The 13936-nt window shown below is 37.6% G+C and overlaps 1 protein-coding gene across 1 annotated transcript in view; it reads left to right on the forward strand.

Annotated features, from left to right (window-relative positions):
• CFAP43 (cilia and flagella associated protein 43) overlaps window positions 1–13936 on the forward strand; it is a 113332-nt gene that overhangs the window by 53162 nt on the left and 46234 nt on the right. The window contains exons 15-19 of the mRNA XM_057736513.1: window positions 431–580; window positions 3619–3749; window positions 5682–5829; window positions 7930–8031; window positions 8775–8852. Of these exons, the coding sequence (XP_057592496.1) occupies window positions 431–580; window positions 3619–3749; window positions 5682–5829; window positions 7930–8031; window positions 8775–8852 (609 nt within the window). The remainder of the gene's footprint in view (window positions 1–430; window positions 581–3618; window positions 3750–5681; window positions 5830–7929; window positions 8032–8774; window positions 8853–13936) is intronic.

Below are 13936 nucleotides of genomic sequence, written 5' to 3' on the forward strand. Positions count from 1 at the left end.
GTAGGGAGGGGGCTAGATTGGTGGGGATGGGGTGGGGAAGGGCATTCCAGACAAAAGTCACAACATATGCAGAGGTTTGAAGGAGGGAATACATGAGAAACACGGGGGGAGATTGACTCATTTATTCGACTTGAGCATAGGGTATATGAAAAGGATTAGTGAAAAATAGAGATCGTCAGTTGTAGGCTAGTATTTTTAATAGCAGCTAACATACAAAGAAGACTTAGTTGGCCAAAACGAACTTTTATTTGCAATCAGAGATGAAAAATGTGGTGCAAATACAGGTGCCCACTTTATCATGTATCAGTTTATTTCCAATGACAGTGTTTTTGGATTTGAATCTGACTATATACACACAACTGCAAACCCCAAGGTGCCGCTCCCCACCCCCGATCTTTTCTATAATGTGGTAATTTTCTTTGATTGGCAGGGACATAGCGGTATTTACATTCTTAAGCCATACCAAAAAGTACAAAGCAAACAATATGGACCTGGAATGCTGTCTCTGTCTCCACATGGATTGTGGCTCATAACAATAGCTAAATGTGGAATTCTGTGTATCCGAGATATTCATACTTTGGTAAACTCTTTTTTTTTTTTTTTTTTTTTTTTTTTCATAATTATGGGATGTATGTCTTGATCTTGTATAAAGAACAAAGGCTCTTAGGATAAGAATTGGAACTCTTAAAAATTGACTCATAACTTACTTACCACATATAGTGTTATTGATTTCAACATTGGGTTTATTTATGTGCCAAGGTTTGAATCCCTAAGAGAGGAAAAGCCAACCAACAGGCTGAGATCTGCAAAGAAGGAACTGAGATCTGCAGAGAAGGCAGGGATACAGTAGGTGTGCTGCAGCCCAGCTGTGTTACCACTTAGTGCGTGTCTTGGAAACTCACTGAGTGTCACTGGGCTGCAGCTGCTCCTCTGCAATGTTAGGGAAGCCTTGCTTGCTCTCACCCTGTGGGATTCTGGGGAGAGCCGGTGAGAGGGTATATGCAAAGCTTCTTTGGAATTAGTGAACTTCCGTGCAAACCTAGGGATGATTACTGCTAGCTCCCTGGCCTACAGGGCCTCTAGGCTGGTTGCTGCTGCCCCGCACCTGACTCTTCATGTGTTGCTAGAAGAACATGAGGGAGAAGGGTGTGGCCCTTACTGGGTCCTCCCCCAGCACTTGCAGGCCTCGGTGTCACCAGTACCACTACCATTTCTGATTTCCATTTTTCTCAGATCTCTGAGAAAATGAAAATAGTTTTTTCTCCCCAAAAAGTGAAAGATCTTTTTCTGGGTTTTGAGACCAAGTAATACTGGTTATCAGTATAACTTAATTCGGTCAGTTATTTTTACCCAGGAATCTACCCCACACACCTGAAGCATCACAGTCACGCACATGACACTTTCCCACAGGGCCACAGGTAAACTGGGCCCAGGTTATGCACACCCAGCTCTCCTTGCTCACCAGTGCAAGAAAGTATATTTGGAATACAGTTAGGCAAAAGTGATATTATTATTATATAGGAAAAATCTTAAATCCCTTAGAAATTATTTTCAAGTGAACCACGTGCAAACTCTGCTACATTGTCTCTTTTTTTAAGAACTTTTATTGAGATATAATTGACATACAATAAACTGCATATATTTAAAGTGTACAATTTGATTTTTTTTTCTTATTAGTAATGTATATATGGCAATCCCAATCTCCCAATTCATCCCACCTCAACCCCCGCCCGCACCCCACCACTTTCCCCTCTTGGTGTCTGTATATTTTTTCTCTACATCTGTGTCTCTAGTTCTGCCTTGCAAACCAGTTAATCTGTACCATTTTTCTATATTCTGCATATATGTGTTATATATTTGTTTTTCTCTTTCTGACTCACTTCATTCTGTATGACAGTCTCTAGGTCAATCCCTGTCTCCACAAATGTCCCAGTTTCATTCCTTCTTATGGCTGAGTAATATTCCATTGTATATATGTACCACCTCTTCTTTATCCATTCATCTGTTGATGGATATTTAGGTTGCTTCCATGTCCTAACTACTGTAAGCAGTGCTGCAGTGAACATTGGGGTGCATGTGTCTTTTTGAATTACGGTGTTCTCTGGGTATATGCCCAGCAGTGGGATTCCTGGGTCATATGGTAGTTCTATTTTTAGTTTTGCAAGGAACCTCGATACTGTTCTCCATATTGGCTGTATCAATTTACTTTCCCACCAACAGTGCAAGAGACTTCCCTTTTCTCCACACCCTCTCCAGCTTTTTTGTAGCTTTTCTGATGATGCCCATTCTAACCGGTGTGAGGTGACACCTCATTGTAGTTTTGATTTGCATTTCTCTAATAATTAGTGATGTTGAGCAGGTTTTCATGTGCCTCCTGGCCATCTGTGTGTATTCTATGGAGAAATGCCTATTTAGGTCTTCTGCCCATTTTTTGATTGGGCAGTTTGGTTTTTTGATATTGAGCTGCATGAACCGTTTATATATTTTGGATATTAATCCTTTATCTGTTGATTCATTTTACATTGTCTCTTATTCAAATGATTTGTAAATGTACACTCTAACTGATAGTGGCATGACATGGTAAGACATCAGAGTTTTTCTGAGTGATTCTATGCAATGCACCTCATATAGGAGGTTATTCATGGCAGCACTGTTTGTAAAAGCAACCTAACGTCCATCAACAGAGGACTGGATAAATAAATAACGGTACATAAACAGTACATAAATAAAGTATGGAATATTATGCTGTAATACAGAATGAGGAAATCTTTATGCAACAATATGGAAAGAATCCCAAGATATATTGTTAAGGTGGAAATGCAAGGTGTGTAATATATGTATTATGTTACAATTTATGTTAAATTTGTTGTATAAAAATTTGTTTGTGTACATTAAAAAACCTCTGAAAGGATATTGAAGGTACTAATAATATTGATTGCCTTTGCGAGGTGTTGGGGAATGGGGGTGGGAAGATTTCATTGCATACTCTTTTATAGTTTTTAATTTTGAAACATTTGAATGTATTACCTTTTCAAAAATTTAAAAAAATTTTAAAGGCTTCATGGTTGATAACTAGTGTGACAAAGAAATCTCAGTTTTCAGTCAGAGTTCAAACCATTGTATTGCATACCAATCAGTGATGTGTTTGGGCTCTAATTAAACTGGTTTAATTGGCATCCTCAGTCATCCTCACAGAGCCCATCACCTTCTCTCATCACACTCAGCATCTTTGCATGTATATAAGGAACTCGCCTAATCCTCGAAGGCATCTGAAATTGCCCGCACTGCTTGCTCAAGACCCCTCCCCTAACTTCTCGTAGCCTTCAGCAAGTCCATTCACCTCTCTGTGTCTGATTTTCCTATTATAAATTGGTGATAATAATCCCTCTTCTTCCATATTACACAGAAGGGAGAACAAACTAGTTAATGGTGAATGTATTTTGTACTAGGAATTTTCAGTGCTATGTGTTACTAAGAGGCTACCCCATACCAGCTAAAATGCTGTTAACAAATAGAAAAAGGTTTATCCACAAGCAAAAGTGCACGTAACCCCCTTAGAAAAACCATGTGGTAGAACTGCATTTGTAATTTCTGCACTTTGTTCCTAAAACTATTAAGGAAACACTTGTTCGGTGTCAGAGTCATTCCCACCAGGGGCATGGAATTCAGTCGGTGAGAATTTCAATGGATGGACAAAGCATTCTGGTGAATGGGAGAGATGACAGCACCCTTGTTAACCTAAGATGGAGGTAAGTGCAGTGTACAGTAAGCAACCTCACATGATACGGTGTTTTAAAATAAAGAGGTTGTTATTATTGAGGTAATAGCAAGGCCAGCATAACAGGAGACAACTGCCATTGAAAAGATTGTTATACTAATGATCCCAAGAGGAGGGGATATGCCATGCTATGTGGGGGCCACATGGGGAGGCACAAGGAAGGGTAAGGAGGCAGAGGGAGCCAAGGACATGTGGGCAAGAGTCTTCACTGTGCTTTCCATGGGAAGGAGCAGGCAAGTTTAGGACTGGTTAGTTTGGATAATTTCAGTGGCCTCTGGGCCATAGGGGCTGCCACTAGTTGTCTGGTACTTGACCCAGGGATGATTAGGAAGGAAATAGTGGTCCCAAGTGTGAAAGCCCAGTGGAGGATTTGGTTGGGGATGTGGGCTCTGGGCTGGTGGGTCTGCATGTGAAAGGTGAGCTCCAGGTGAGTTGTTTACTATCTCTATGAAATGCTGGTCCTGGGAGGGGCATTTCCTCCATGGTTATTAGCAAGACCCCATCAAGATACAAAAAATAAAAAGACACAATTAAGATCTATGAAGTGATCAGTCCTCCCTTTCATAACATCTGTTGGAGGAGCACAAGGAATGAGGACAATTCCAAACAGTAGATCATTTAAAAAACTCTTATTTATCGCCCCCCAAACCTGACATAGGTATGTATATATTTGTAAACACATACACATTTACTTTCCTAATTAGACTTCGCTTAGATAATATTAAATTATTTAGACTTTGCTTAGACTAAAATTAAAATTCTAAATAAACAGTATTAGCTAAGCATACAGATAATGGCAAGGGAACAGAGAACATGAAGGTGACACCCTGGACTTGAAATGTTACCTTGTTTGATCTGCCAATGGACGTCACTAGTCTACATGCAACTCATTTCCACAAAAATACTATTTCATGGTGCCTCCTGTGAGCAAAATGAGCAAAACTATAATAAAACATGGTGTATCTCAGTGACATTGTGAAATGTTACATATTATGGAGATTTTATATCATAGCAGTTTCGGTAGCCACTTATTTCAAAGACTCATTTGACAACTGTATCATCATGCCCATTTCATCTGTGGAATCCTAAATAAAATACTAACTTGTATCTCACTATATAAATCTTAATGCATTCTTTATAGTAAGTGATCACATAGCATCTTAGGCAACAACAAACATGTGCTGGAGCCCTATTTATGGAAGGAAGGATGTTTCCAAGGGCAGTTAATATCATGGACCTCTGACTCAAGTTTGAAAACTTGGTCCAGGACTTGTGACCTTGGGCACCTGACAACCCCTTTAAATCGTCTAACCATGTTGTTCAAGGTGGGATCTGCAGCATCTGTGAGCTTATTAGAAATGCATATTCTTGGGCCTCATCCAGAGTTTTTGAATCAGAATCTCTATGGGTGGGGCCCAGGAATATGTTTTAACAAACACTTCAGGCGATGCTGATGTGCCTGAAGTTTGAGAAGTCCTGGTTATTGAGTGGCAGTAATGATGCTTTCCTCAGTGTGGGGTGGCGGCTATGAGGACTGAGTATGGTAATGTGATTATATATGTGAAGCAGCACAGCACCTACTGTATTCTGAGGGTTCATCCAGAGTAGTGGTTCTTCTGTGCAATGGCCAGGGCAGATGCGTACAGAGGGCATGTACGGTAAGTGTATGGGGACAGCGTGAAGAGAGATGACCCCAGGGAGCTCAAGAAGCTTGTCCTGTCCTAGAGCCCAGAGCATGCTGTCCTCTAAGAAGCAGAGTCCTAATAACTACAGGACACTGCAGAGGATTGTCCACATATTTCCTTGTGTAGAAATCGTTAGGTATCTGGAAATAATACTGCTAAATGTGTGTTTTTCAAATTGTGATTTTGTAGCCTATGTGTTTTCTTTTTTATTAACATAGGCGATTTGGAGGAAACTTAGCCAATGAAATTCTTGAATATAGCCAGCAACTTTCAACTTACCTGAAGAGCACCATGGAAGAGGAGAATGATTATTTAAGTATAGCAAAGAGAGATTCCTTGGATTTGGAACCAGGATCTGAAAATGCAGTTGAGTTTCAATACAGTTTTCTTTCTCTTTCCTTCCTCCTTCCCTCCTTTCTTTCCTTCTTTTTTTCCTCCCTCCCTTCCTTCCTAAATCAGATATCAGTTTTCAGTTTGTGGTTTTCTTTAAGTAATATTTTGGTAATATTCCTCTTTATCCAGGTATCTCATGATTTTCAAAAAGAGCATGCACTACATTTAAGAGAAAATATTCAGCCTTTCTCAAAGCAATCACAAATATCACATTTCAGATCTTATTTAAACCATAGTACAAGGTCTGTCTGGGCTTGCTTGAAAAAAAAAGTCTACTACAATTCTGGTGCTTGTTCAAACTAGTCTCTCTATACTTTTACATCACATACATTATTTAGGATGTGTCTAGCCAGAGAACATTTACTCACTCAATCATTTAACAAGTACAAGTATTTATCGAGTGCCTACAAAGTGCTAGACTGTGGGGCATATAGGCATAAAAAAAGATAGGAAAAGTTTCTGTTTTCATGGAGTTTACATTCTAATTGTGGGGTGGGGCTGAGCAGAGAGAGATAGATAAATAATCAAACAAATAAGAAACAATTAGATAGCAACAAGATCTATTTACCAAATAAAAATGGATTGGTGTGATAGTGTTTGGCTGGAATAGCCCCTCCAAGGAGAAGGACTGTGCTCTGACTTAAAAAAAGTGCCAGTGTGTTGGGGAGAGGCAAGTACTCAGGGAAGAGGGAGACAGAACTTGGCATGTTTGAAGATCTAAAAAAATCCCTGTGCAGTTGAAGTGAGCAAAGGTGGTAGGGGATAGGGTCCTTGAGGTAGGAAAAAACTAGGTAAAGAAGGGCTTTGTAAACCAGGAGGCATTTGGACATAATTTTACATGTAATGAGAACCCATTAAAGTGTTCTGAGCAGAGGATTTACAAGATCTTAATTTACCTTTTTGAAATAATTACTTCCACTGTGTGGAGAATGATTCCTGTAGGGCACAAGAGTGGAAGCAGAGAGAGGAGTTAGAAGGCTCAGGTACCGGGGATAGAGGTGGAAGAGTGTTGTGGAGAAGTGGTAGATTCCAGGGAGTCTGCAGAGGTATAGTTGACAGAACTTCTGATGAGTTGGACATAGAGGGAAAGGGAAAGAAAGGACTCAAGGATGACTCCTAGATTTTTTACTTAAGTAACTATGTAGAAGAAGGTACCATTCATGGAGAAAGGGAAGACTGTGGGGAGGGGAGCCATTGTGAGGAGAAAGAAGGGAATCTAAAATCAGTGCCCCAGACTGATCGTGAGAATACTGTTAGACGTCCAAGCAAAATACCAAGTAGGCCATTGTACAGATATTCTGGGGAGAGTCTAGGACTTGAGATGTTGATTTGAGAGTCAAGGGCATATGAATGGAATTTAAAGCCACAAAAGTGGAAAAGATCATCATGGAAGAGTGGATGGTGAGAAACAGAAGGGGACCAAGATAGAGCAACTTCTAGAAATCCAGGAGAAGAGTTCAGGGAGGCAAAGGAGATTGAGAAGGGGTGGCCAATGAGGTTGCAGGAGAACCAACAAAGTGTGACATTCCAAACTCTTTTAAGACTTTTTTACTGCAAACAAGAGCACAGAAATAGCGTGGCAGCTAAAGGGGAATGTGGTGGTCAGTGAAGAGTAGCTTTCCTGGGACAGGAGATTCCAGAGCATGTTTAGATACTGTTGGGAAAGATTCAGTAGAAGGCAGAAATGGATGATGCAGAAGGGCGATGGAATTTTTTTTTAAGTGCAAAGACCTCAAGGAGGAGTAAAAGATTAAGATCCTAAGCACAAATGGTGGGACAGGCCTTCACAGGCAGCAGCATTTGGTCTACAGCAACAGGAAGAAGGCAAAGAACAATTTGGTGAACATGTGACCTATCTAATCATTGCTGCTTCCTCAGTGAAAAGTGTGGCTGATACAAGGACAGAATGGAAGGAGTAAAATTAATTAAACATTACATCTTGAGCAGGCAAAATGCTTGGTAGTATTTTTTTAAATGCGACAAGTACAGAGGGATTCAAAGCAATTAAATGAAGTAGGGTGGGTGGAGAAGTTGATGAATTTTTAATTTAAGAAATATCTGTCTTCTTCTAAGATAAGTGAGAATACGAGGTTAAGCATTGACTCATCACAAGAGGAATTAGTCAAAGCTGATAATATGGAGGAAATTTCCTGGATACAACAAAAAAGCCAAGAGGTATTTATAAAACATGAAAGAGATTTGAAATAATGCTTTGTAGATGTGCAGAATAGATGAGTTTCCTATGAAAATCCATCGGAAAGTTAGAAGTAGGAAGAGATACTACTTGGCAGAGCATTGCATCGTGTAAGTGTAAATTTCCTGAGAGCAAGCAAAAACACTAAACACAGCTCAGTCTTTTAGATTAAGTTATATGAGCTTTAAGTGCTGTACTTAGGCTAATATGAAACCCAAGGAAAGTGTCCAGGTAAGCCAAAGCAAAGCATGAACCATGATATCTCATGTTGAGGTACATTTGGGGGGATGCCGCAAGGTAGGCTTAAATAAAAGGGATGGGCCAGGAACAGAAGAGACATCGTGGCTTCTGATGCTCAGAAAGGTGACATAGGTGGCAGCTTGTTTTGGATTTAGTCTGCTTATCTAGTCTCACTCAAGTTCCCAATAAAAAAGCAGATTAGTTTTCCTTTACCAACTATTCTTTACTTAATTTTTCACTAATATTTTCTTTCTGTTGGCCTTATCATTGACCTCAGTTCCAAGTTGCTTCAGTGGTCACTTACATAGCAGCAATTTACACTTAAGCAAAGTATTGCAGTGGTATTATTTTATGTACACTTTATTAGTCTTTAATTTTTTCCTTATTCCTATTTCTAGAGAAGTGCTATCTATATATCTAAGTACGTACATATATATCTATCTATCAACTCTCTTGCTTAAGTGATGTACTTGCTCCATTCCAGGCCATCAAAAACGAGGTTAAACTATTTTCCAACAAAAGGAAAGAGATAAAAAGAGGAATCAAAGCACTTGCTAAAACTGTAAGTGTTGTGATTTCATATACTAATACATTTAACCCTCAGTCTGAAATTACTTTTTGAACTTTATTTTGTTCAACACAGCATGAGACACTATACCCCATTTTTTTCTCTGCCTGTAAGCTCAGTTTTCTTGGGCACTTTAACAGGGTATAATTTTTATTATACCACACAGTATGTAAACAGTGGTTTTCTTCCCTGTCTTCCCCCAATACTATCTTTAATACTTATTTTTGTCAAAGTTATACATTTACATTTTTACAAACCAAAAAAAAAAAAATACAGATTTATGTAATTAAAAATAATGTTTTTAATGCAGCACCTGCTCTACTTTTCTTCACTATGATTCCTGCAATCCCAAGATAAATGTTTTCAGTTCCTTCAGGTTTTTTGTTTGGATATTTACCTCCATGTTTGTAATGGTCTTCTTAATAACTGCTATTTCTTGGTATTTCTGTTTTGACACTAAGTGTGGGCTTTCTGGTATGAAAGATGAGTACTCATGTTCTTTTACACCCTCTACCACTACTGTATACATGTGAATCAATAATCAGGAGGTACACTATTATAGTTATATAAATATTCTTCAAAGCTGAGCCACATGGTATATTTTGATGACATTTCCATTTTTACAACTTTATTTTTTCTGGAATTAATAATTGCCTTTGTTTTGGATTAAGCCTTTCTATTCAGACTCTCTCAAAGAGTCTGAGGTAATCAATCCGTGAGTGCATTTGTGGTATGTGTGTGTGTGTGTGTGTGTGTGACTTCCCTTCCAGAGCATTCTATTTTCCAGCTCTACTCTACGCACTTGCTCTCTAGACCAGGCACACAGCTGCTGTCCTAGGGACTTCTCTTATACATCTTCCTGGGAAATTGTCTCACCTGCCTCCTGACTCAGAGCCCCTGTTTCTGGAGCCCTATGTGTTTTTCTTTGTTTTCATTGTGTGCATCTCCGGGTAGCTTTCTAAGCAGGACTGCTGTGCAGGCCCATACTTGGGAACATCATGCATCATGCAGCTGTGCTAGTGTCATTCAAACGGGACACAGTGTGAGTGATGCCTGCCCCCAGGAGGTGTATAATGCTTTGGCTCTGTTCTTGAGAAAGGGTACATAGGAGGTACATTTTTTGAGACTTGGCTTTCCTCAAATACAATGATTTACCCTCAGAATTTTGAAGACTTGCTCCATCGTCCTTTAGCTTTCAGTATTTGCTTTAGAGAATTCAGTACCTTTTTGATTCCCTATTCTTTGGGTAACCAGATTTTTATCTCTGGACACTTATAGGATCCTTTCTTTTTCTCTGGTGTTTGGAAGTTTTACAGTATGCACCTTCATACCTTTGATGGATAATCTTGATTTACTGGTGCAGTTATACTCTTCACCCTTTTTCACCCTGCTCTGAGCCCCAAGGGGCTGGCCTCTGTGGATGGCATCAGTGGGCTCTCTTGCCTCTGCCTTCCGTGTGGGTTTAGAGAGTGAGTCGCATCAGCAGACGATCAAGGAGCAGGAGGAGACAAGGTCCAGGGCTTTATTCTTTCAGTTTCCTCTCCGTGGTGTTGCGAGTTGGCAGTGGCTGCTAGCCCGCTCCGACAGCTACTGGTCTCCCCTGGTTCTGGTAACCACTTCCCATCCTTGCTGTTCAGACCTAAGAGAAGCGGTAGCTTCCGTGGTTGCCCTTACCATGCCAAATCTATTTTAAAGGTCCCTCTTCCCAGTTATGCCATTTGAGTGTGTCATCTGTTTCATACCAGGACCCTAGTTTGTTTGGGCTTTCTTGTCTCTTTCACATGCTAGGCAATGGAGCACTTTTAACAAGAAACCTTTCTCTGTCGGGTCTGGGAAACGTTCTTTAATTGTTTCTTTGGTAATTTCCCCCCTTTATTTTTATTTTCCTGATGAGGTTGAACATCTTTTTTTATAACTCTAAAGATTGAATTTCCTCTTCTATAAATTCCTTGTTCATGTCCTTTGCCAGTTTTTCTATTGGGTCGCTGGTCTTTTTCTTGTTGTTTCTAAGTTGTTTATTTTTATTTTCAACTTATATTTCTAATAATTAGCGTTAGCTAAGCTGTGATAACAAACCAACCCCCAAAACATAGTAACACAGGGATGAGAGGTTTATTTCTTTCCTATCTAATGGTTCTGGGTAGGTGGTCAGGTCAGCAGCTGCTCTGTTCCATGCAGTCATTCAGATACCCAGGCTGACAGAGACTCTGCTATCTCTAGCACATGGCTTCTGAGGTTGCCTTGCTTGATCTCATCTCACTCAGCTAGAAGGGGAAAAGAGCATGGAGGCATGCACTGGGCCAATCAAGAGGTGGCCCTTATTACTCAGTTCAACTACATGAGATTGCTGTTTTATATGGTTCAGCCCAATATACTACAAATATTTTCTGTTTTGTCTCTTAACTTTCGTACTGCACCTTTTTAAATGCAAAAATTTTAAATTATGATTCAAGTGTATTGATCATTTTATTTATAGCTTTTGCTTTATATGTATGATTTTTAAAGGTCGTCCAAATCTCACGTATTTTCTCCTAATACTCCTTTATTTCACTTGTAATTTATTTTTGTAAGTGGTTATGAGGTATAGATCTAACTTTATTTTTTCAAATAAATAGCACATTTCATCAGTGCTTTTTGTTGAATATACCATCCTTTTCTCGCTGATTTGCAGTGCCTCGTCTATCAATCCCTGGAGTCCCATGAATATGGAATTGTTTCTAGACACTGTGTTCTGATATTGAGCACTGATTTTTTCTTAGCCAATTCCAAACTATTTTAATTGATATAGCTTTATAAAATGTTTTTATATCTTGAAAGTAATTCTCCCTTTGCTATTCATTTTCAGAAAATGTTGACCTTTTTATGCACACTTACTTTTGCATTTGAATTTTAAAATCAGTTTGTTGAGCTCTGTAAAAATCTCTGATTTGATTTTAATTGAGAATGACTGCTTACAGTTTGATTTGGTGAAGGATTTATTTGCCATCCCTGAAATTTTATACATATATATTATGTATATTTATAATATAAATTTTGTATATTATATATTATATATAATATAAATAAATATATATCTTTATTAAAATTTTTAACAAATTCTTTAATGAAGTTTTATAGTCTAAAAGTGACTTTGTATAACTCTTATAAGGTCTTTGCGAGTGGAATATTTTCTATTATATTTTCTAATTGGGTACTACTGGATAAGAGTGTTACTAACTTTATATATGACCACCTTGCTGAATTCTCTTTTTAGTTTTCTTGCTTTGTCAATTAATTCTTTTGGATTGTCTAAGTAGACTATCATGTCATCTGAAAATCATGTCTCATCAATCTTTATATCACTTTATTTCTTTTTCTTATCTTATTGTAAGGGCTTCTAATGTAATAGTGGCCATGACAGTGGACATGCTTGTCTACTAACCTTAATGGGAATGCTTCTAACTTCTAAGTGTAGTGCCTGCTGTGGTTTGTGTTAGATATCCTTTAACAAGTAAAAGAAATGCCTTTCTATACCTTGTTTTCTAAGAGTTTTTATTGTGAATTTTATTGTGAAATTTATCAAATGTTTTGTATTCTTTGTATTACTCAAATAGGCATTAGTCATTTTTAAGTAGTGCACCAGATTCAATTTGCTAATATTTTATTTAGGATTTTTTGTATTTCTAGTCATAAATAATATTGGTCTAATTTTCTTGTACTTTGTTTAATTATGGTATCGGGATTATACCAGCATTATCAAGTGATTTGAGTAGCTCTACTTTTTTTCTCATTCTCTGGAATAGTTTGTATAGAATGGAAATTCTCTTTTTCTTTAAGGTTTGATAAACACCCCTCTCCTCCCCTTCCACGAACATATAAAACTATCTGGGCCTGATGTCTGTTGCAGAGTTGATTCTTTCCTATTGTTTCAAGTTCTTCTATGGTCGTTAGTCTTCTTACCAGGTTTTCTATTTCTTTTCAGGTATAGATTTGATAAATTGTATTTTCTTAGAAAATTGTCCATCTAAGTGTATAATATAAAATTATATAATATTCTATTTTTTAAGTCTCTTCTTATTTTTCAGTTATAGTTCTATTTTATTCCTAATGTTGTATGGTTATGCCATTTATCTTTTTCTTGATCACACTTTCCAACAGAATTTCTATTTTATTAACATTTCCAAAGAATCAGGTATGGTTTTATTGATTTGACTCTGTTATTATAAGAGAACATTACGCATAATTTTATACCTATACATTTTATAAATTTAGGATTTGATCAATTTAGAATTTTATTCATTCTTCCTTGCTTCATTCAGGCTTATTTTTCCTCATTTTGTTACTTTTTTTAGTTGAAAGTGTGGTTTATTTCCTATTTTTTGCTATTATGCACGTGGATATAAATATTCCTCTGAGTACCACTTTAACTGCATTGCATCGATTTTGATGTGCAATTTTCTCATTATTACTTAGTTGTAAATACCTCTAATTCCATTTTGAACATATTAACCAAAGGGTTTTCTACAGGAGTGTATGTATTTTTCTGTTTTTAATTTCCAGATTGTTTTGTCTACTATTTATAGATTGTTTTGTATATCTTTCTGTTGCTAATTTTGAACTTTGTTTCAGTATGCTCAGTAAATAAAGCTTGTTGAGTATCTCTGCAGTCTTATATCTGGTCACTTTTTGTGAGTGTTCCATGTGTTTATAAAGAATATTTATTCTCTGGGTTTTTGGCAGGGGTGGGTGGGTAAAATGTTCTTTAAATTCCTATTAGATCAGTCTAATCATGTTAGTAAAGTTAGTAAAGTTTATGTGTTTCCTATTTAAATTGTTTTCTAGGATGTGATTAGCAGTTTGTCAATTTATCCTTGTATTTCTATCATATATATATTAGATGCAAAAATGTACATGACAGGTCACCTCGATAGATTGTTCCTTTTATCCTTGTGAAATATTTAGCTTTGTCTCTTTAAATGTTCTTAACTCTACATTTTGATTTTTATATTAATATTTTTTGCTATATTTCCTTTTGTTAGCACTTGTTTACATATCTTTTTCCATTGCTTTATTTCCAACTTTCTTTTGTCCTCTGATCA

The sequence above is a fragment of the Hippopotamus amphibius genome, chromosome 5 (assembly GCF_030028045.1).
Source record: "Hippopotamus amphibius kiboko isolate mHipAmp2 chromosome 5, mHipAmp2.hap2, whole genome shotgun sequence".
Lineage (NCBI taxonomy): Eukaryota > Metazoa > Chordata > Mammalia > Artiodactyla > Hippopotamidae > Hippopotamus > Hippopotamus amphibius.